We start from the raw sequence: 24,373 nt of genomic DNA, 5'->3' as shown, positions 1-24,373 counted from the left end.
CTGGGAGTTGGTGATGGACAGGGAAGCCTGGTGTGCTGCAGTCCATGGCGTCACAAAGAGTCAGACACAACTGAGCGACTAAACTGCACTGAAGGAGTAAAGAGTGTGTGTGTGTGAGGTGGGGGGCGGGGGGTGGACAGAGACCTTCCTAGATTGGTGACAGTCAAGTGGATGCCCCATTAAAAAAAGGGAGCAACCTGTGCAAAGATCAATGGGAACAGTATTATTGGTAGAGCAGAGGAATAACAAATTCAAAGACCTAAAGGAGGGAATGAGATGAATGTGTCTGAGGAGCTGAAACACCAGTGTGATTGGCACAGAGTCAGAGAATGGAGGAGACAACGAAATGATGGTGGAAGAGAGATGGGAAACCTTAGGAGGTTCAGAGCAAGGCACTGATGTGCTCTGATTCGTTTTTAAAGTTGTAGCGGGGCCAAGAGGCTATTCTAGGAGTTCAGTAAGATGATGTGACTAGGACCAAAGGCAGTAGCCATAAAGGGGTGAAAAGTGGTCAAATTACAGATCAGTTTCAAAGATGGAGCTGAAAGGCCTGCATATGGTGTCGAGGAGAGTAGACAGCCAAAGATCACTCCCAGACGTCTGCCCTGACACTTGGTTAGAGAAGTGGCATTGCCACAGATGGGAAAACTTGGGGAAGAAAAATGCAGTGGGGGAAGATTTTTTAAACCATGGTTCAGTTTGACTCTTACCTCTAAATAAGACTTAGTTTTTATTATATTTTTTGCATTAAGATTAGTAATTTAAACACTTACATAAACATGCTTTTTATAGGAAGTTTGTTTTAAAATAATTCCAGAAGCACTGACATATAGATCACATTAATTGCTGATGTTTTAAGTGGATGTGAAGATACTTTAATATATGCCCAAGAGAGACATTTGGCCAATAAATGTCCCAGGTGGTTTGACCAGTGGTCCTCAGCCTAGGATCCTTTAAAAACTATAAAGAAAACATTCATTTACCCATAGAAATATTCAAGTTTCTTGATTTTAGCTGAAGTTTTATTAATGCTTTTTAGCAACACTGATTAGAAACTGTCTTTGGTTAACAAAAATATAAGTGAATTATTTAGTATTTGTTCAATGGACAGTTTTTAAATTGTGGGTCACGTGGACACAGGGCAGAGGCAGGAATTCTAGGCCAAGTATGGCTTCCACTGAGTCACTAGGATTTTTCACATCCTCAGATGCATAACTGTTTAGTCTTAACTCTTGTACCTCAAAACATTCCCACATACCTTTGTGTGGCTCATAGTTGAGAGGACGAGACAAACTTGCTTTGAGATCAAACACTGGTTTTTTATGGGAGATTGGAGTCTGCGCTGCTTCAGTTGTCAACTTGAATGGGGTAATAACTAAAATAACAAAATCCAAGGGTTTAATTAGAATAAAAGATCTGCCAAAGTTTTTATTTTATTAAAGTATCACTGCTCAATCTTAAATAGAATTTAATATGAACAGCCTGAAACAGAAGTATGGTTAAAAAGGAGAAATGGGAGAAAAGAGTTACTGAGGAGAACTAACCCCTGAGATTTGTTTCCCTGTCAGCAGCTCCCCAGATTGTGACATTTCCTAGGATCAACAGGAGTTTAGAATTCTGTTTTAAGAATTAATTGGGTGGGAAGGATAAATTAGGACTTTGGGATTAACATAAACATGCTGCTACATATAAAATAGATAACCTAAAAAAGGACCTACTATATATAGCACAGGGAACTATATTCAATATTTTGTAATAACCTAAAAGGGAAAGGAATCTGAAGATTATATATATATGTTTTTATATGTATAACTGAATCACTTTGCTGTATACCTGAAAGTAAAAGAACACTGAGTCAACTATATTTCAACTAAAAAAAATTAACTGGGTAAATTTTCAGGCTGTTTCCCTGATATTATTTACCTTTTTTTTTGGCAGCACTGAATAACATGCTGGATCTTAGTTCCCTAACCAAGGATAGAACCTGCACTCTCTGCAGTGGAAGTTCGGCGTCCCAACCACTGGACCACCAGGGAATTCCCTACCCTTTTAAAAAGTTATATATTATTAATAGTGACATTTTCATTAACACAAACAGAGATAAAGCCTGAAGGGAACATAATCACATAAAGATTAAAAGATTCATGGCTCTGGTTTTCACTAATGAAGGCTGTTATAGAAAGTGAATATGAAGAATGTGAATTTTTGTAACATAAAGTTAAAAACATACCAGAATGGTATAATTTGGTAAGCCACATTTTTGCTACAGTTGGGCAGCATATATCTGACACATTTTATAATCCTTTCCCCTTACAGGTTGCATTCAGGCCATTGTCAGATGTTGGTACTTGCCTGAATATGTGAACAAGTAACCAGGATCTAGGAACACCGAGTGAAACAACACAGAAAAGCACAAAACCCCTGTGCTGAAGCCATTCCATTGTGTTGCCATCAAGTTTTGGTAAGGAGGGGAACCATGGGGCTATCACACTGCTGCTGAGAGGATGTACTGGTACAATTCAACCAGTAATGTAAGTGTCTGCATACCTTACTATCCAGTAGCCCCCCAGTCCTAGTTTTGAGAAACTCTTATACATGGATAGGAGATGTGTTCCACAATGGTCATAGTTACACTATATAAAATAATAAAAATTCTTCATGGGGGACACAGGCTTGATCCCTGGTCGGGGAACTGAGATGCCACATGCTGCAGGGCACCTAAGCCAGCTCGCCACATCTACTGTCCGCCACAGCTATGGACCACGCACTCTGGAGCCCATGTGCCACAACTAGAGAGCCCACGTGCTGCAATTAAGGCCCAACACAGCCAAAAATAAATAGTAAATAAATACTAAAAAAATAAAAGTCAGAAATACCAATGGGTCCATGAGCAGTAAAATGGATAAGTTGAAATATATCCATACCATTGAAAAACACAGTGAAAATGAATGAACTTTAGCTCATTTATCAGTATGGTTCTTGAAACGTACAGAGTGAATAAAGCAAATCATTAGAAACAAATCAGTTTGATTTCATCTACATAAAATTCGTATTTGATAACTGGGGAAAGAAAACTATCCCATCCCGGCTGGGCACACTTCTGAGTAACCTAGAGGAGAAAACTCAGGATATGGCATAGAGGTAGTTCTTCCTCATGTCCTTATCTGTGGGCATTTGTGGGTCCTTGCTCAGTATTAGGCAGGTGGCTGCTGCTCAGTGGCTCATGTCCCATGTAAAATGACAAGAGTCCCATCTTAAGGAAGTTTATTCTTCATTTTTTTAGCCCTGCTTTCTGCCCAAACTTTCTTCCCATTTTACAGGATGATTTAGAATGTTATATGGAATGTTTGCTTGCTGGTATAGAAAAGATTAAGGGTAAATGGGAATGAGAGAGAACGACAACAATATTCTCCTCTAGTCTGAACTCCTGCTGGATTACTCTGGTCTCAGGGAACCAAGGCCCCTCTTGTCTGACATTCATTCAGAATTCTCAAGAGAATTTTGATACACTCAGTTCTAATACAGGCCTTAACCTGTTGGTGATAATGTTTTAAACCCTCACATTGCTATTGCAGTGTTCTTTTGAAAACCACCTGGTCTTTGTAGGCAATGATTAAGTAGACAGGGTGTAGAAGAGTGTCTATATGGCTCATTCTGGCTTATACACCCTACTACCAGTCAATAGCATGGCATTTATTCCACGAACTCTGGGTCCTGTTAGTTTCAGGGTCTGGCAGAACCATTCAGAGGCTATAATGAGTGCTGTGATCCTCCTCCTAATCTCTGAGGAGGGGCCAAATGTTCTCCAGGGAGGGTCACCATCTTGGGGCTTGTCTTAGACAGGATGGAGACCTTGGGCCGAGGTATCAGGTTTTCGTCTGTGTCTCTGCATTTCCCTCACAAGTATAAATGCTATGGAGAAATTTTTGCTTTTGATTCTATAGATATGGAGAGGCTTTAAAGAAACAATCCTATTAGGATGTTACATGGCTTAAAAATGAAGCAGAAGTGTGGGGAGGGGGGTTTGTCTCTTTACCAGCAACAGATTCACCCCTTGTGGTCTTTAACTTGTGTGTCCCGAGCACAGCCTGGCCTTTTGGGGTATTCCCAGACGTGGTCACATGTGGAGACTTTCTGGCTGGAGTCTTGGTCAGTGAACGCTTATGCTCATTATCTTTAGTAGCAGCTGAAAACCTAAATAGTGGAGAATAAGACGTGAGTACTTGTGTCAAGAGTAACTTGGGCTGAGCTTATAAACACCACCACCTACCCTTCACCAAGCACTGAAAGGGCCTCAGTATAACTTGTTATACAAATGAACCTCTTTCACAGAATGTGAATGTTTTTAAACAATGATGCTACAGCAAGTCATTTATCAACTTCTGTTACTTGTAAAATATGGTTTTGTACTCTCTACTCTCCCTGCCTTGGCCAATGACAGTATAAAGCAGAATTCAAAGGAGACACCTAAGGGCCTCAAGTTTCAGGTGTACTTGAAGAAGCTCCCTTTCTCCTCCTGATGAGGGCAAGTCAGAGGGATTGGGAGACCACTAAGATTCTACAACAGAATTAAGAAAACAGATGTGTATGAATGGTTCTGCTACCATGTCCAGGCTGTTCTGTATCCTGCAGGAAGCAAGGACCAGCCCTTGACCATGGTGTTCTTAAATATTAATAAATACAATCAGAACTGCCAAGTATAGGTACCTCATATTCCAAGCTAACTCAATAAATAGAATTCCAAACTCAAGGGCCTTTTTCAGCTTTTAAAAACTATGTCTAATATTGCACATGTTGGGGAAGTATTACCATGCACCACTGCTATTAAATGCAGCAATGCCCTTAATAAAGAAAAAAGGAGCCTGAAGATCTTCCTCTGGGGGGATGGTCACAGTTGAGGGCTACCCTGATGCCAGGAAAGGCATAAGCAAAGAAAACAGGGATTAATGGCATGAGGTGGCTATGCTGCTGCACTACCTAGTGGGCTACGATGTTCACACTTCAGTTCTTTAGTTCACCACATTGAGACATTTTCAGCTTCATTGATATTTAAGTCAATGGAAAAATTTATATAGACATCTTTGCAGACATACATTAAATTAATAAAGTAAAATATCCATATTATCTTTTCTATCTTTACTTATGAATCAAATGTTAAGAAAGTTGGATAAAACAAGAAAACACAAATTTAAAGGAAAAAAGATTAACTTAAATGTTTGCTGTTCTATTCCAATCCTTTCTCCTTTTCACCCACTCTAAAACATTTGATGTAGTCCTCCTGAAATGTATTAAAAGCAATAAAGCCTTTGAGACCTCACCCTGGATTCCAGTTTGGAGCTCTTCTTTACCTGACATTCATCTTAGCTGCCGAGAGAGCAGAGCGCTTGGCTGACCCCTTCACACACAAGGTGCTCCGGCCTGCGTGGGGCCGGCCTTGCGAGCGCCGCTGGCTGCCAGGGGTACAAGCCACGGAGAATCTTCCTCGGGCAGGAACTGGAGTTGCCGGCACTCCCTTAGTGACGGGCTGCCTCTGGAGAACCCGAAACGCAGCACATTAAAGCCTGGCCTCTTAGACAGTATTGTCTCCTGGGCAAAGTGCAGGAGAGTGCCCTATTCATTCCATTTCATCCTCACTTTTAAGCCTGTCATCCTTCCTTGTCTACTACCTCACCCCATCCTATCTGCCTGGCAGGCTGGGTGGTTTTCTACACCTGTGCTGCTAAGATGGCTCTGATTTCATAGAAACTTCTAGTTCTGCTGTGTTACAGAAAGCCCTTTGTAGCTCCCATGACCCCAGGTATTTTCTCACTAGAGAGAGCAGGTGGCTACAGTCCCCCATGGCCAGAGATAGGGGATAAATGGTTCTCTTGGAAAGATGGTTCCTTTGACAGCATGATATGCAGTTTATTAAATATAAACTCAAAGAAGAACCTACTGTGTAAAAAGCTTATGAAATCTACAAATAATTACTCCCCAACCCAACCCTAGCTCTCCAATAGCTTTTTAAAGTTCTTTTTTAAAAACCTAAAGAAAAAGAAAGGAAGGGGAATGCTTTCCATAAAACAGCAGGGAAGGGTTCCACTTATGTTATCTTTTTTAGATACAGTCAAAGCACAAAGAATGATGGAATGTTTTACTATCATTAGTCTAAGCTCTGCTGCAGGCAGAAGAAATCTAACTTCACTAACTGACAACAGAAATAGGACTACGGGAATTGACAATGTAGAGCCAAAAGAAACATTCTGATTATAGCCTATGAATACAAGGAAGCAGAGAATTACATTAAGTTCTCATTTTAACATACAAGCAGAAGAGATTCATGTTGTAAGATGAATTTAAAAGTAGAATATTTAGTAAATATGTATCTTTACTGTAAGCTACGAACTCAGGTTAGATGTTTTAAGTATACTGTAATATGTAATCACACCATTTGTTTTCTTCTTTCTCCTAAAATTCCCACTTTCTACACTGTCTCCTCACAATTCACTTGGTGCCAAAACCATCAACTCTGCATCTTTGCTTGAGCAACTTAAAATGTTCAAGTGATTCTACTCACAGTGAGTACCAATCTTTCTGGCTTTTCAGGTAGAATATTATGCTGACTCTAGTAGCACTATTTTGTTTGCAATGCATCTAATAAATTTCTCCCTTTCTTTTAGCAAAAAAATCCTGTTTTAACAAAGCAAGGAGCTCAATCATAACATACATAAAAATAAAAATGTGGGTTAAAGATTAATATAGGGAAAATAATAAAAGCAGTAAAAATAAAAGCATATTTTTATGATCTTGGGACAGGAAGGGCAACACAAAACCCTCAGTTTTAAAAGGAAAAGTTGTAAAGTTTAATAAAACAATAAAACCTTCCACAAGGGAAGATACCATTAATACAGTTAAAAAGATAAACTGTGGGAAAGTATTTAGAACATATAGTACATAATATTCGTCATTCATATAGATAAGTGGCTCATAAATTGGCAAAAATTAAGAAAAAGCAAATTCACAGAAAACCAACCAATTATATCATATAAAGATTTGTAACATGAACATGTAACATCTGATGATCAGAGAAATGAAAATTCAATTGGGTTTTTTTTTTCATATATTATCAAAGATTAAAAAATTTGATCATTCCCACTGTTAGCAAAATAAACAGGCATCTTGGGGCACAAAGTCTGGGATCCCATTGTAGAGGAGCCATCAGGCAACTAATCGTGGAGATAGTCATTAGTCACAGCCAAGATGATTCTCCCTAGATCTCTGTTCACTTCTTACTGTCTATCACTCTCCAAAAGACCAGCCCCCAAACATATCAACTGTTAAGAAAACCATATTAGCTATGGTGAAGTCCCCATCATCGTTTTTTATTTAGTCTCCAAATAGATCATACCAAATAGCCCATCTCATCAGCTAATTCCTGATTAAACAGTGACACTGGGGTGGGATTTGTAGAACTAAACTCATTCAGATGGGACTGTCAACTAAGAAACAAGATAAGCTACTCATTTATTCAACACATCTTCAAGGCGACACTCAAGTTTATGGTTAAAGCAGTTGTTCTGCCCTTACCTTTTACCTAGAAAACTAATTCATCCATATCATGTGTACAGAGAGCTTGACTTTAATATAGTTTTTAAGTAGACTCAGCTTCATGGTAAGGAAAATGAGTGGCTCTCTTTCCAGGCATATTTGCAGCTAGCTCATGCCTGTGCAGAGAAAGAAGCTATCTCCTTTCTATAAAGCATCAGCAGGCCACTCCCCTCTCCCTTACTCCCAGGATGGGCCTCTTGTCCCAGTATTCAGTAATGAATGCTCTGATACTTAGTGATGAATGCTGTAACTTAGCCCTTGTTAAAATTTACAAGTCTTCTTATGGACTCATCTCTGGATTGTCCACCCATGTTGTTAGATCAATATGAAGAGATGGAGACGTTTAATGCCTTGACTTGGGGATGCTCCTGCTTGCTATAAGGTTGATAACACTGTCTTCAACTGTGGTAACAGTGGTTTTATAAACACTGTTCAAGTGAACATTTATTATCCAAGATTAAGTCTCTAAGAACCACATGTATTTTTTTGTTTGTTTGTTTTTTAATTATTTAGAGATTATCCAGTGCATTTCCCCATTGGCACGGGTATCAGAAAACTGAAAACTCAACTCAGTAACTGATATAGCAGACACTGTACGTGCTAACAGTGCTCATTTCTGCCCTTTGTAGAACAGCTCTATACTGTATTGTGCTGTAATACCACAAACTGGCTCAAATTCTTTGAGAAATAGGCAGGTTATTATGTATTATTAAATTAAAGAATGTTTCCCATCCAAATGTGAGGCACCCCTTTAACACCAGATACCATGTAAGGCAGTAACATCAACTTCCTGGGATGTTATTAACTCACTACTCTTCTGCTAACTCAACCTCAGGGTTGACTTCACCTTCTCTTACTCAAAAGACTTTGAGTTCAGCACTATCTGGTCTGAAGGCCCCCAGTCCAGGGAGCTCAGTTATGACAGTAAGCCTTCAAGCTAGCCACTGTTAGCCACCCCTTTTCCCTTTGGGTTAGAGACAGGAAAAGAAGGTGGCTTCAGCCATAAATCAGTTTTTCCCCAACAAAAGTGAAAGGCACAATGTCTGATTGTGGAAAACAGAGTAACTTATTGCTATTTGGAATTCTTCCTTTCTTTTGTTCTTTTTTATTTTACTATTTACTTTAAATATTTTTCTATTTAAAAAATTTTAAAAAGTTATATTTTCTTAATGTTTTTTCTTTCTTTTTAATTATTTTTTATAGTAAAGATTCACTGCTTTATCTGGAGGGTTTTGAAAATTCTCAAAAACAAATTTAAAATAATAAAAATACATTAAACTCAAATCTATTCCAGTAATAGAATAATAGAAAGCTAGTTGTATTAACCATGCTATGTAATACACAATATCAACATTAAAATCAAACAGTACCACTAAGAACATAATTTTATCAGCATACCTTCAGTTCATTAAATGAATTGTGTTCTTCAAAATGTTTCTTTTTTCTCTCAACATATTGATCAATGGACTCCATTTCCTTAAAACGAGCCTCGTGAAGCTTCTTAAAGTCTAGAGTATTTCCGCAAATATGAAAATTAATAACAAGACAAAATCCATTTATTCACCTTCCTTATGTTTTTCTATTAACATTTATTCTCATCTCAGTATTCTTAATATTCAACTTCAAACATCATTTTTGCTAAAATTTGAATTTCAAAACGTTTAGTTTTTGGAAACTCAGGAGAAAAGCATATTCATCTTATAAACTATCAAACACTGACAATCTCTCCATTTCACTGCCTACTGACATCTTGGTTTAGTCCAGAGGATAAGATAAGATTAACAGATTTGTCCTCCACCTCACCAATTAATTAATGGCCTTTACTTAAATTTGACATTTTATAATGCTAAGAGGAGAAGGCAATGGCACCCCACTCCAGTACTCTTGTCTGGAAAATCTCATGGATAGAGGAGGCTGGTGGGCTGCAGTCCATGGGGTCGCACAGAGTGGGACACGACTGAGCAACTTCACTTTCACTTTTTACTTTCATGCATTGGAGAAGGAAATGGCAACCCACTCCAGTGTTCTTGCCTGGAGAATCCCAGGGATGGGGGAGCCTGGTGGGCTGCCATCTATGGGGTCGCACAGAGTCAGACACGACTGCAGCGACTTAGCAGCAGCAGCAGCAATGTTAAGAAGATAAGGGAATGCTAAGAAGAGAAGGGAATTTATAATGCTAAGAAGAGAAGGAAATGGCAACCAATTCCAGCATTCTTGTCTGGAGAACCCCATGGACAGAGGAGTCTGGTGGGCTACAGTCCATGGGGTTGAAAAGAGTCAGACATGACTGAGTGACTAAGCACAATGCTAAGAAAGCTCTATGCCAAGGATTGGCAAATTTTGTCTGTAAAGGGGAAGACAATAAATATTTTATGCTTGACAGCCACACACAATGTGGTCTCTGAGTTATGTTCCTTCTTTTATACAATGCTTTACAACTGTAAGAGACATTCTTAGCTCAGGGCTGTAAGGCAGGCCAAGACGGGCAACAGTTTACCTCTGCTCTGTGAGATTCTAATTGATTACATTCTCACTAAGAATAAGTAATAGAATTTCTAATACATGCTGAGCAGCATTTTAAGTATTCTAAATATACCCACAATCAACATTCTATGTGCCAGGCAACAGAGTAACTTACTTGGAGTAGTGCTTGCAGTTTTATTTTTTCCAGGTTTGGAAAACCCATCTGTGTAGAGAGACTTCTTTCTTTTTGAAGGTACCCTTGGATCTTCATTACCTGAATCCAAAGATACAGAACTAATGAAAGATTTCTAAAAATTATTCCCATGAAGAAATGTAACAGAAACTAACACTGTAAAGCAATTATACTTCAATTTAAAAAAATGTAAGTTAACATGGAGCATTTTCATGTGCTAGTCTCCGGCAAGGTTGTGGGAGAAATAGTATGTAAGGAGCACAAAGAATTAGTTATAGCATCACCACATTTGTAGCTCATATTCCAAGCAGACAGAAATTTTGTGCTTCCTGTATAGCTATATAAGCCTATCAGAAATTTAAAAACACTTTTCCAGAACTTTTGCTATGAACGTGTCTAGATGTTTTAACGAGAACGATAAAAATCACACAATTCCACCAGCCTAAGAAACACTATTATCATTCTGGCATATTTTCTCAGGTCCTTTGCTTCTATGCTTGTTTTGCTTTTGTTCTTTAAATCTAGTTAAGATCATGATGTGTATAATGGTTGCTATTTCCCTCTACTTATCTTCCACATTCTAATATTATTTTTATTTATTTATTTATTTTTTACAGGTTCATTTCAGAGCCTCCATAGTGAGAAATACACTCTATGGGCCTCTACTTGGCAACAAGTTATTTTCCATTGCACACTTGAACTCAGATTTTATTTCTTAATTTACAGCATTAGGTTTTTTTTTTTTTAATGCCTACCGCAGGGTTTGTGGGATCTTAGTTCCTCAACCAGGGATGGAACCCCACTGTGAAAGCACCAAGTCCTAACCACTGGACAGCCAGAGAATTCCCTAGTTTTTTTTTTTTTTTCTAATTTGAAAGGACATTTTGTGTGTGTATGGTTAAAAACACATGACATAAATTTTACCACTTAATCATTAAGTGTATAATCCAGTTGTGTTAATTACATTCACCGTTGTGCAAGCAATTTCCAGAACTCTCTACTCTTGAAAAATGGAACCTTTATACTCACTAAACATGAATGGAAAACAAAAAAAACTTAAAGTTTATCAGTATGGATTTGAGGCGTACTGACACACATATGTTATGCAACTGGGGGTGGCCATTCATGGTTGAGGCTAGGTGGTAAGTACTTAGGATTCTAAATTGTATGCTATTTTCTGTATTTTTCTATACTTTTGTGTAAGTCTGAACACTTCCATAATAAAAATTTTTAAATATTCATTATGTCTTCGGTTTACCAAGTAATGACCAAACCAAAAATACATTTATTAGGCCTCATCATGCCTTATCGTGGTGTGGGCTCATGCTCTGCCAAGAACTATAAAATCCTTAAAATTGATGCGTTGTACACTGGGGTGGGGCGACTCCCCTCCCCCACCCCCACCCCACCCCACCCCCGCCCCGCTCCCCTGTACCACGCTTTTATGGCTGTCTTTGGCTAGCTCCTGCTCTTTCAACCCATTCTTCGGATGGAGATGACTTGGCGGTCTCATCCTCCATCTCCATTCATCCTCTCACTCTCAATTTCCGACCAGCTCAGGCCTCCCCTCCGAGCTCCAGACCCTGCGTGTTCCCCGCCACGGCTCCTTCCTCCTTTCCCTCCCCTTCCAGGGGCCCCCGCGTCGAATCCCCCAGACCAGGATTTGGGCCTCCTCGGCGTCTCCCACTGGGCTTCAGTTCGGGGGCCTCTACCTGCTCCACTCGACTGTCCTCCCTGCCACATCCCCGCACTGTTTTTCTCTATGGACGAGTGCATGACTCGTCCCTCCCCCACAAAAGTACCCCGAGGGGTCCTGGCTAGACAGCCGGGAACTTGAGAGTTGAAGCCCGACCAAGGAGAGGCCCCGGTCTCGCTCGGCGCCCCAACCCAGACCATGCCTCGGGAGGCCGGGAGCGTGAAGCTGGCCCGAGGGAGTCACGGCCGGGAGCCTAGGGACAATTCCTGAGCCGACGAGGCCCAGGCTCGAACTAATATTATTTTTAGTTTGAGGTAATCTACTAAATACTGTGTAAGTGACTTTTCAAGAAATGCTACTTATGAAGTCATACATCCTTAACGTTTCCCAATGCATCTGAAAAACAAGACAAAAGAATGAATGGATAGAGCTGGAGGGGCTGCAGTGGCTTTTGCTTGGACCTTGGCCATGAAATAGGATATGTAAAGAGTCAGAGCCACTCTTCACAGCACGCTTATTATAAATGAAAATATAATAACTACAACAAAGGAACAACCTAGCAGACACCTCTATAACCAAGTGATGCACGTTAACAAGACTGGTCATAGGACAAACCAAACAATACCTGTGCCCTCTGGGGTGCTGACTATGAAGGACACTGTGTACTAGTTTGTGGGATTCTTGCCAATAGGGCATGATCTGATTCTAACCATCAACAACATTAGACAAACTAAGTCAGAGGACCCAAGAAACTGGTCTGTATTTTAAAAACGTCAACACACTGGGAGACAAAGGAAGGCTGAGGAACTGTTCCATATTAAAATAGTTTAAAGAGGCATGGCAACAAAATGCCAAGACTGAGTCTGCCTTTGTTTTAAGGGACACTGCTGGGATGAAATCTAAATAAGCCTGTCTAAATAAGGTTAGTTATCAAGTCTCATACTTTCTAGCCTCAGATGCCTCCTTACTCTCAAAAATTGAGGACCCCAAAGAATTTTTGTTCATGTATCAATATGTACCATACTAGACTTAAAACTAAGACATTTAAAGATATTTGATTCACTAAAAATATACCCACTATACCTTAACATAATTAAAAATGACTAAAATTTCTAAATGAAAAAAATGAGTAGAGTGGTTATTTTTTCTTTTCTTTTACAATTTCTTTAACGTCTGATAATAAAAGGCAGCTGGATTAGCTCATCTGCTCCTGCATACACTATGTTGTGATATATTGTTCTGGTTGAAGAAATACATGAAAACAAATTTTGCCATATACAGCTACGTGGTTAAAAGTGAAGACTATTTAATGGCCTTTTAAGATAATTGTGGATATTCTTCTTTGATACTATACCAAACCTTGACAAGTGGTTGTTTGTTAGAGGTTAACTATCATGTGGAATATGAACTGCACTCTGTACATTTGTGAGAAAAAGTCCTTATGTTTTAAGAAACACACAGAAATATTTAGGGATAAAAAGGCATATATCTGAAACTTACTCTCAAGCAGTTTATGAAAAAATGTATACAACACATGTAAGTATGTATATACATATATAAGTAGAAAAGTAAAGCAAATATGGCAAAATATTAATATTTGTGAAATCTAGGTGAAAGATATATAGGAACTCGTGTTACTGTTCTTACAACTTCATGTCTAAAATTATGTCAAAATAAAATTTAAAAAATTCCTCTCACCAGAAACTACATGATCCGATTTTTCTCCTTCAGACAGCCTGCACTTCAGTGGGCAAACCTGACTTACAGGATCTACCCTCATTTTTCCCATGCCTTCAAATCTGAGTCCTAGGGGTAAGTCTTCTCGACAACGTGATTGGTGGAATACCAGACATTTGTAATTCTACACCCACCTCTGACTCTGTCATATTGCTTTACATTCCCCTCATCTCAAGATTTCAAAGCGGGTTTATGAGGCATATGCATCAGAATTACCTGGGGATGCTTATTAAATCTGCAGAATTTCAAGCTCACCTCAGACCTACTGAATTAGAATCTCTACTCCTTTAACTTTCTAAATTTAGTAACACATTCAAAATGCTGGGGAAGATGGGAAGGCTCAGCGTTAGAAATTCTGCATTAAACTGCTTGGTGGACATGAGTGGATCATTTCTCTCCCAGTCCCCTCAGGCAGACATCAGGTCCCAGACAGACTACTGGGATGAAGCAAACACTGAGACATTGCTGCAACTGGCAGGCCACCTGAGGGATGAAATCAGAAAGCGCCAAGTCCTATTAGGTAAAGGGGAACTGAAGTTTTCTGGCCTTTTTTTTTTTTTTTGGTGGCCACACCATGAACCATGTGGGATCTTAATTCCCTGACCAGGGACAGAACCCACGCCCCACTCAGTGGAATGAAGGAGTCCTAACCACTGAACTGCCAGGGATGTCTTCTGGCTTTACTAAAACAAACATTTAGTTGAGCAGGTTTAGAGAAGAAGTTTTTAGGTTACAGACTAAGTAAAATATACATTTATCATAATAAAACAGTCACACTGCTGGGAAGGTAGACCATGAAGATCCCTTTTAATTGTCCTACTTGAGGGGGCTAACAGGCCTTTGTACCTGTCTCTGGAGCAGGCCAGAAGGAGCTAATGGGTAGAATGTGGGTTCCCCTCACCCTGCCTAGCGATTAACTGCCTGAAACTTTCCAGCTATCACTCTTATTCTGGTTTCTACCAGTTGTTAAAGGTGACCCGATGGCCTGCTACACTTGGTTCTAACTTTTGCTTTCACTGCAGAACGCTGTGAAATTCTATATAGTGCTATAATGGGTGGAACAGTTTTCCCGAAAGAGATAAGCTGAAGTCTTGATGTCTGGTAACTGTGCAATGACCTTATTTGGAAAGGTTCTTTGTAGATGTAATCAGCTTAAGCTGAGGTCACTGGGATAGACCTGGGCTTCCCAGGTGATGCAGTGAGAAAGAACCTGCCTGCCACTGCAGGAGACGTAGGAGACGCAGGGTTCGACCCTGGGTCAGGAAGATCCCCTGGAGTGGGAAATGGCAACCTGCTCCGACATTCTTGCCTGGAGAATCCCATGAACAGAGGAGCCTGGTGGGCTACAGTCTACGGGGCTGCAAAGAGTCAAACGTGACACACACAATCCAATATAACTGGTATCCTTTTAAGACAATATAAAGAAAAGGACACACACAGAGAATGCCACATGACGAAGAGGCAGAGATTTAGCTGCAAGCCAAGGTCTAGAACCACCACCAGAGGTTCAAAGCGGCCAGGAAGGATTCTCCCCAATGTGGAAGAGAATGGCCCTACTGACAGCTTAATTTTAGACTCTAGCCTCTAGAACTGTGAGAGAATAAATTTCTAAGTTGCCCAGTTTGTGGCACTTTGTTACGGCAGTCCTAGGGAACTAAAGCACAGTCACCCTAGCAATTTTAGATTTTTAAAAAATTACTTGCATACCATCTCTTCCATGTTTTCCTGAGGACACCGTATTCTCATCTCCTTGACTCTCGTTGGGTAAAGAAGGAACTTCTACAGCAGTTCTGAGAACCTGGTTTTCATGCTTTTCTTGATTCTGGGATTTAGTAGGGCCACATAGTTTTATCTCTGAATGATTCTGCTAGAAATTTTAAAAAGAAATAAATTATTTAAATGACAAGTAATCACATTTGAAAATTTCCATGAGTAATCTGAAAAAGTCTCATCACAAGAAAAATTTAACTATGTAAGGAGATGGATGTTAAGTGAACACTGTATATACTGTGAAATGATCATCCCAAATATTGAATCATTACATTGTACACCCAAAACTGATAGTGTGTTATGTGTCAGTTATACTTCAATTAAAAAAAATATCATTAGGGACTTCTCTGGTAGTCCAGTGGTTAAGAATCCGCCTTCCAGTGCAGGGGACATGGGTTCAATCCCTGGTGGGGGAACTAAGATCCCACATGCTGCAGGGAAACTAAGCCAGTGAACTGCAAATGAGGAGCCTACAAGTCACAACAAAGACCCAGCACAGCCAAAAGAAAAAAAAATATATCATTTAAAACACCGCTTATCCCTGGTGGCTCAGACGGTAAAGCATCTGCCTGCAATGTGGGAGACCCGGGTTCGATCCCTAGGTTGGGAAGATGCCCTGGAGAAGGAAATGGCAACCCACTCCAGTACTCTTGCCTGGAAAATCCCATGGACTGAGAAGCCTGGCAGGCTACAGTCCATGGGGTCACAAAGAGTCGGACACGACTGAGTGACTTCACTTTATAGTCAGACATAAAAAAAGGAAAGAAAAAAGTAATCACTGTCTTCCAAAGATAGGTACCAAATGGAGGGGGAAAAGGAGTTACAGAAAGAAAAGGAAGAGGCTAAGCTCTTTCTGAATGGCAGATCGGGTTCTCTGCCTCACCACGTGTTGTGAGAATGTGCGTTTGGGCGTAGGAGAGACTAGGGCCAACTGGAGGCATACATGGCAGAGGAAGCCCTTGGAGGGAGGAGAAACCAACACTGAAGGACCTCGACAGGCTGACGAGTAAGGTCCTACACAAAGCTAGAACATAAAAGTTAGGACCATCTTGCAAAAGTTACATATGAATGAGAGGATAATAAAACCAGAATCCTCTCAAAGCCAGTGCGGGAAGTGCCTGGAATCATATGACCACACTGCTCAAAGACTAAGCTGATCACTAGGCCCAGGACAAGTTAGGAAGGAAGAAAAAAAAATATTGTATTTGATACTGATATCTCTTTCCTTCTTATTTACTATACACCTCATTTAAGTAAACACTTAATGAATGTTCCTATTTATTTAATATACGTTTAATTTGAACTTATACTTCTATTTCGGCTGCACCCCACAGCTAGTGGGATCTTAGTTCCCCAACCAGGGACTGAACCTGGGCCCTTGGCAGTGAAAGCATGGTGTCCTAGCTACTGGACCACAGAGAAGACCCTGTGCTTAGTACTTAATAAGTACTTCCTGAGTGCCAGTCCCTGAGGTGTGATGATAAAGCCAGAATTGGGTCTGAGCTCAGAGCAGTGTTTACCATCACCTGATATCATAAGGGAATAAGAGAAAGCTCCCTAATAATATACCAGATTGGGCACAGGTGGTAGCTTCTTTTCAGTCTGCACATTTCCATTTGCCTGTGAGTCAGGGCTCCTGTGGACAGTCTTACGCCTTCCTCTGGTTTTGGTGACATGGTCATCCGGCTCCCTCTCAGCTTGTTCCTGGCTGCTGGTCTGTATCTCAGGCTCATCACAAGAGGATGCAGAAGTTTGAATTTCATCCTGGAAAAAAGACATTAATCTGCCATGTCCCATGTATACAGTTACAATGCTCAGGAAGAATCAGAATTTAAACTGAATAAAAAAAATATTACATATGCAAGAGATAATTTTAAAATTCTCCAGCATGAAATTACAGGCACAGTCGAGAATTACAAAGTATTCAAAAAGAAATAATCACACTTAACCCAAGCTAAAAAACTAGGCTAGCAAAGCATTCAAAGGTATATTAGTGTATGTAAACAAGGAAATTATTATTACTAGTTTTTTGGCCACACTGCTCGGCTTGCAGGATCTTAGTTCCCCACCCAGGGATCGAACCCAGGCCCATGGCAGTTAAAGTGCCAAGTTCCAAACACTGGACCACCAGGGAATGCCCACAAATTATTAAAAGTGCATGAATTAATTTATGCTATAACTAATACAATGACAGCTAACATCATTGACCCATTTAGGTGTCAAGCCCTGTCAAAACTCTCTGGTGTGGGTCTGCAGCAGCCATGACAATCACTCCCAGCAACAGTGGTTTATAGTTTACCACAGGTCACTCTCATAGTCTCCACTGCATGTGACTCTTATAACACTCAATTCAGCAGAGCAGATGTTATTTCCATTTCAAAGAACAGGAAACTAATAATCAATAATTTGAGTTTTCCAAGCTTACGTACACACAAAAGACAGAGCTCCTACTTGGTTTTTCTGACTTCAAATCCAGTTCCCTCCCTATTCATACAATTTGGAATAAACTTCAGTTCAACTCAGTTGCTCAGTCGTGTCCAACTCTTTTCGATCCCATGAATTGCAGCACGCCAGGCCTCCCTGTCCATCACCAACTCCCGGAGTTTACCCAAACTCACATCCATTGAGTCGGTGATGCCAGCCAGCCATCTCATCCTCTGTCGTCCCCTTCTCCTTCTGCCCCCAATCCCTCCCAGCATCAGGGTCTTTTCCAATGAGCAACCAGTAATTAACTTTTGCATTTATTTGAAACATCTAACTTAGCAGACTATAGAGGCAGTTTTGCCATTTATAAGAATAATGAAAGGATTTACAACTACTAATAATTTGGTATTTGGTAACAAATACCATGTTTTAAGTCATCAGCAACTGTGTTTCTCATTCATTAACTGATTGTTTTGCTATTTAATGGGTGATGAAAATGTTACTTACCTGATTTTCATTTTCTTTTCTTGCTTCATTTTTAAGATGAGCTTTTAAGGCCCTTAACAGCTTGTCTGCCTGCAGAAAAGTGAAAGACCTTATCAGTAGAGTCAAAAATCAAATAAGCAAGAAAAGATTCATTGAACATCTTCTCCTGTTCTTGTATTCATCAAATGTCCTCTAGACAGGCTGGCAGAGAAGGCAATGGCACCCCACTCCAGTACTCTTGCCTGAAAAATCCCATGGACGGAGGGGCCTGGTGGGCTACAGGCCATGGGGTCTCTAGGAGTCGGACACGACTGAGCGACTTCACTTTCACTTTTCATTTTCATGCATTGGAGAAGGAGATGGCAACCCACTCCAGTGTTCTTGCCTTGAGAATCCCAGGGACGGGGGAGCCTGGTGGGCTGCCGTCTATGGGGTTGCACAGAGTCGGACACGACTGAAGTGACTTAGCAGCAGCAGCAGCAGCAGACAGGCTGGAGTAGGATGACCAAGATAGACTTGGTTCCTGTCCCCAGAGATTCCATAGAACAATGGGGAAGTCAGAGAGGAAAGTGGCAATTACAGTGTGGTGGGGTAAATGCCAGCGTAAGGAAGCTTAGATGTCGTGTGAGAACACAGGTAGGTGCTGCACTAGGGTTGAGTCCAGTAGGTAAACGTACAGGCCAGCTCTAAGATAAAGGCATGAGGTCACCAGATGCTGAAGCAGAAGAACAAATAGGAGACTGGAAAGTAGGGAAAAGGGTAAAGAAACTGCATGGGAAGGCCAGAATGAGTGCAGTTTCAAAAACTAAAGCTCAGTGTGGTCTGAGCACGGAGCTGTTTAGACAGGCTGGTGAGAGAGAATATTGGGAAAGTGGGCCTGATCCTATCAGGCCTTGTAAGACTCTTAAGAGGATGACCTTTAAAGGCAGTCTGCAGAGTTTGTTGCAGGGCAGTGGGTTCTGCATTTTTGGGGATGATGACTCTGTCTGTACAATGTGCATGATACATTTGATGAGGGTAGGATGGAAGACAGGGAACCTGCAAGGAGGCTGTTGTAGGAAACCAGAGACAACTGTGGCCTGAGCTAGAACAGGGCTGAGGCCACATGGACGAACTAATAACTTTCCTAGTAAGTAAAATCAATGTGAATGTGGGGGCTGAGGAAAAGGGAAATTTTATTACACCCAGGTTTCTGGCTTGGGTACCTAGTGAAGCATATGTGTGTGTGGCGGTAGTGGGGGGTAGGTATGTGGGCAGTCCCTAAAATGTGTGTTAGTCGCTCAGTCGTGTCTCTTTGTGACCCCATGGACTATAGCCCGCCAAGTTCCTCTGTTCGTGGAATTCTCCAGGCAAGAATACTGGAGTGGGTAGCCATTCACACATTCCTGACTCGGGGATCCAACCCAGGCCTTCTCCATTGCAGGCAGCTTCTTTACAGTCTGAGCCACCAGCACCACCTAGAAAGCTCAGTCCCAAAGACGGAGAACTCCAAATACAGAGTCTTAGGAGGATGGTTACAGGTCTCCAGGGAGTTCCTCCTTCCACCAAGGGAACCTTTCCTTCCAGTTCTTTCCTGAAAGAGGAATACTAATCTGATGGGTTATGTTTTCCTATGCTTTAGAAGGTCAAGCACATGGCTGGGCTCCCTCTTCCTACCAGCCATGCAGATTTCCTTCCCAAGGGGTGCCCGGCTACCAGTCTCTGTTCTCTGCTTGTACCGTTTACAACTGGCTATGTGTCCAGGCAAGAATGGGTTTCCCTGGTGGCTCAGTGGATGAGATGCAGGAGACATTCGATCCTGGGACTGAGAAGATCCCTGGAGGAGGAAATGGCAGTCCACTCCAGTATTCTTGCCTGGGAAATCCCATGGACAGAGGATCTGGCAGGCTACAGTCCAGGGGGTCACAAAGAGTCGGACATGACTTAATGACTGAACAATAACAACCAGGCAAGAGAGGCAGAGATCCCAATTTAGTTTGAGCTTCTGGGCACAGGATAGACTGTGCTTAGGCTGTGAGTTTTACCTGAAGGCTCTGTATCAAGGTATCAAGCACCATGTCAGCTAGTACTAATAAAGGAATACATTCTTTTCTACTTGTTTTTTGAAACTCTCTTGGGAAGTGGGTGAATTGGTAGGACAGAATTAGGCACTAGGCATTCTTCGTTCTTCTGACTTATTTTCCCCCTCAATCATTTTACTGAGGTATGACTGACATTGTTGATATTTAATGTATACAAATTGATATGTTTGTGTGCTAAGTCCCTCAGTCGTTTCCAACTCTTTGTGACCCATGGCCTATAGCCAGCCAGGTTCCTCTGTCTGTGGGATTCTCCAGGCAAGAATATTGGAGTGGGCTGCCATGCCCTCCTCCAGGAGATCTTACCAACCCAGGGTTCAAACCCGCATCTCTTACATCTCCGGCACGGGCAGGCGGGCTCTTCACTTGTGAACCCGTCTTCACTGCCAAACCATTTATCACCTCCAGGTTACCTACTGTCCTGTTTGGATTCTGTGGGGTTTGGTTTTTTTGGAGGTAAGAGCATTTAACGTAAGATCTATTCTCTTGGACGTTCCCTGGCAGTCCAGTGGTTAAGATTCCACACTACACTGCAAGGGGCACAGGTTCAATTCCTGGTCAGGGAAGTAAGATCCTGCATGTCGTGTGGTTCTGTAGGAAAAAAAAAAATCTATCCTCTTAGCAAATTTTAAAGTATTGTTAAATCTGTATGCTGCACAGATTTCTAGAACATCTTAAAATGCTGTGAAAGGACTTCCCTGGTGGTCCAGTGGTTAAGAATCTGCCTTGCAATGAAGAGGACTCAGGTTCCATCCCTGGTCCAGGTCCACATGCCACAGGGCAACTACTGAGCCCTCAGGCCACAACTATAGAGTCCATGTGCAGTAATGAAAGATCCTTTTTTTTTTTTTTTTTTAGTAATGAAAGATCCTACATGACACAATGAAGATTCTGATAGAGCTAAATAAAGAAATTAAAAAAAAAAATGCTGTGAAAACCTCAAACATGAAACAATGATGAAATGCGGTGCCTGTGGCAGAGGCAGGTGCTCTAGCAGCTGCAAGCCACATCTACTGTCTCTGTGCTACAACTACTGAAGCCTGTGTGCCCTAGAGCTCCACAACGAGTAGCCAGTGCAATGGGAAGCCCACGCATCGCCACTAGAGAGCAGCCCCTGCTCACCACAACTAGAGAAAGTTGGTGAGCAGCAGTGAAGACCCCAGTGCAGACAAAAGTAAAAATAAATAAAAATTAACATAAAATGTGATTGTGCACATTATGGAAATGAGCCACCAGAGTAAGAGAAACTGATGTAGCAGAGAGGAATAATTGCAGGAGTTGTAGCCCCAGAGAGGGCAATGGGATCTCTAGCACAAATGGCCAGGCTGCCCTGAGGCACAGCCTTTTACTATAACATATAACAGGTGGGTCTGGGGATGGAACGATGAGGCTATTCTCAGCTTGACTGCATCTGTTTTTCCATGACCTAAGAGAAGTCATCAAGTGTTGGAAGGGAGCCAATTTGAGGTAAGAAGATTGGAAATAATTATCCTTAATAATGGGAAAATTAATGACTACCAAAGACATGTGGGAGAATCAAATAAATCATAAGTTAAATTCATGGTCACATTTAAATTAAGCACAGTGAACAAAGTTAGATGATCTCCAGTCAGGGTCAGCTGGTTGGTACAAGCAAGGATTAAGTGTATAGCTGGGTTTACCCAGTTGTGGAGTTTGCCAGGTGAGGGAAGGGAGCTGCAATAAAGTGGAAAGAGCAGAAGTCTTTATAATCTAAGCTTGTAATAGTGAGAAAAGGACCAGTGGCTGTACAATAAATCTTAGTAACTGTCCCTTTCTTTTCCCTTACTATTAAGAGTAGTATCTCACTATTATATACAGAATGTATATACAACAAGGTGGTACTGTATAGCACAGGGAAGTATATTCAATATCCTGTGGTAAACTATAATGGAAAAGAATATATATATACACGTATAACTGAGTCAATCTGCTGTACAGCAGAAATTAACACATTATAAATCAACTATACTTGAATAAAATAAATTTATAAAAAGAAAAGACCACTGTTGATGGTGTGGAAGTTAGATTTTAAAAGGAGAAACTGGCTGCAGTTGGTTATGAGAAAAACATAGGTGAGACTTTCAGAAAAATTGAACCCAAGTCCCCACTTTTGAACTTAAAATAGCTCTTCAGAGATCCAAAAAGTTATGGGGCCTTAATATTAGCCAGAGCTCCAAACTCAAGTAGGAAACCTCCATAATAACTTTGTCAAAAGAACTACCTTCTGGTGCATTACTCTAGCACTGCCAAGAAGTGATTGTAAATCGTAGTTCTGAATAACAGTCCAACACATCCCAAATAAAACGTACTGCACTTAGTGCTATAAAGACTTCCAAGATGGACAGATGAGATCTCTGTTCAAGGCACTTAACATTCAGTAGAGAAGAGAACATAGCTATACAAATAACTAGAGTGCATGGTGGAAGCCTGCAAGAGTAGAGAAAAAGTACTTGAAATTACACTGCCTTAAAGGTGTGGAGGGTCCCTGGGATTACTGGGGCGGTGGACCTGTGGCCAAGGGAATGAAGAGGAGGGGTAAAGAAAAGGTGCCAGGTCAGTGATGACATTTCAGTTGGACTGTGAAGAGTAACTGGGAATTATTCATGCAGGTAAAGGACAGAGAAAGGGATCTGAAGCCAAAGGATCAGAATTAGCAAAGGCAGAAAGACGGATAAAGGTGCTAAGTGTTCACGCAGCAGTCTGGATGCTGCTGCCTTGGATAAAAGACTCCAGCCAGACTGCAAAAAAATAATGAAAGGGACTTAAAAGACTTTGTTCATGAAGCATTGGGAGGCCATTAAATATTAATACTATAGCTCAAAAACATCTCCAGAGATAGTTCTTTATCCTTCAGCCCCAACTGGTACCTGGGTACTGATTATTTTAATTAATTTAACCACTTAAAATATCTGTGAGGACTGATCTTAACATTCACTCAGTTTAAATACTACAGCTTGCAGAATAAATCTCCAGAGTATACTTTAATATTATATGGGGAAACTCTACTAAATATACAGAACAATATATACATCCAATTCCGAACTGAACATTTTCCCCCAAACGTTTGCCAGTATGAGAGTCAAAGACCTCATCGGTTTTGAATAGAATACTACCACAACAATGACCAATAGACGAACGATCCTACTGAATCAGAGCTGAGTTAAACTTATCCACGGGGGAGGTTCCCTAAAAATCATCCTTTCTTCCAGGTCCTCCATTCAAGTAGCAGGAAATTTTGGGACCTCTTACAATTTACAGAACTGTTAGCTGTCTGGAGTTTTCCAGAAGCAAAGGCCATTTATAAAAGTGTTAGCTGTTTGGAGTTTTTCGCGACTGCCTATTAATTGGCGTTTAGATGCAGCATTCCTTTAGTTTTCTAAAGGGCCTGCGTTTCCTAACCGATGGACTGATAAATAGAGAACTCCCAATAAAACCAAAGCTAACAATTTTGGAGGCGGGCATCTTTGTGAGTTCCTGTAAGAGTCAGCCTCAACAAAGGTGAAAACTTTGACACCCTCTCGGTTTTGCAGTTACTTGGACCCTTGGATGAACCAAAATCTACCGCCCCAGGGCCGGGACAGTAGCCTCAGCCCTCGAAATTACCGCTCGGTCCCCTCCCACAGCGTCTCAAAGAAGCCGCATATCCTATCCCCCCGTCACCGGCCCCGTACCCTGAGGTTAGCCCGGAGGCCCAGACTCTTGGCCAAGTTCTGCAGGTCACTGTACTTGAAGGAGTTCAGCTCCTCCAGGGAGGGAACGATCATGGCGAACTGCAATCCAGGCAACGACGCAGAGGTCCGGTACCTAACTCGCTAAAGCGCCGCTCAACGCTCAGGCGCCACTCTAAGCGTTGACCAAACCGGTATTTATAGAGAGTTTGAATTACGAAAGCTGCACTTCCATTGGTTAAAAATGCGT

At 41.1% G+C, this 24,373-nt stretch overlaps 2 protein-coding genes across 4 annotated transcripts in view; one reads left to right on the top strand and one right to left on the bottom strand.

Moving 5' to 3' along the window:
• The window catches only part of NDUFAF1 (NADH:ubiquinone oxidoreductase complex assembly factor 1), a 35,768-nt gene extending 24,284 nt beyond the window's left edge, over positions 1–11,484 (top strand). Inside the window, exons 6-7 of one of the 2 annotated variants that reach the window (XR_009739099.1) lie at positions 2,317–10,432; positions 10,861–11,484. Coding sequence is in view for 1 of the 2 variants with exons in the window: in XM_061430820.1 (XP_061286804.1) it covers positions 2,317–2,364 (48 nt within the window). In the remaining variant the exon portion in view is untranslated. Of the gene's footprint in view, positions 1–2,316 lie in introns of both variants that reach the window. The other variant, XM_061430820.1, reaches the window with a different exon arrangement.
• The window catches only part of NUSAP1 (nucleolar and spindle associated protein 1), a 30,339-nt gene extending 6,029 nt beyond the window's left edge, over positions 1–24,310 (bottom strand). The window contains exons 1-9 of one of the 2 annotated variants that reach the window (XM_061430817.1): positions 24,127–24,310; positions 18,378–18,446; positions 17,016–17,210; positions 15,384–15,543; positions 10,226–10,324; positions 8,987–9,095; positions 5,349–5,540; positions 4,037–4,194; positions 1,259–1,375 (exon numbers count right to left, since the gene is read on the bottom strand). In XM_061430817.1, the coding sequence (XP_061286801.1) occupies positions 1,259–1,375; positions 4,037–4,194; positions 5,349–5,540; positions 8,987–9,095; positions 10,226–10,324; positions 15,384–15,543; positions 17,016–17,210; positions 18,378–18,446; positions 24,127–24,219 (1,192 nt within the window). In that variant the 5' untranslated portion in view covers positions 24,220–24,310. The remainder of the gene's footprint in view (positions 1–1,258; positions 1,376–4,036; positions 4,195–5,348; positions 5,541–8,986; positions 9,096–10,225; positions 10,325–15,383; positions 15,544–17,015; positions 17,211–18,377; positions 18,447–24,126) is intronic. The other variant, XM_061430818.1, reaches the window with a different exon arrangement.
• Between the last annotated feature and the right edge of the window lie 63 nt (positions 24,311–24,373).

Source organism: Bos javanicus, chromosome 10 (assembly GCF_032452875.1).
Source record: "Bos javanicus breed banteng chromosome 10, ARS-OSU_banteng_1.0, whole genome shotgun sequence".
Classification (NCBI taxonomy): Eukaryota; Metazoa; Chordata; class Mammalia; order Artiodactyla; family Bovidae; genus Bos; species Bos javanicus.
This window is presented reverse-complemented; position numbering and strand designations above follow the sequence as displayed.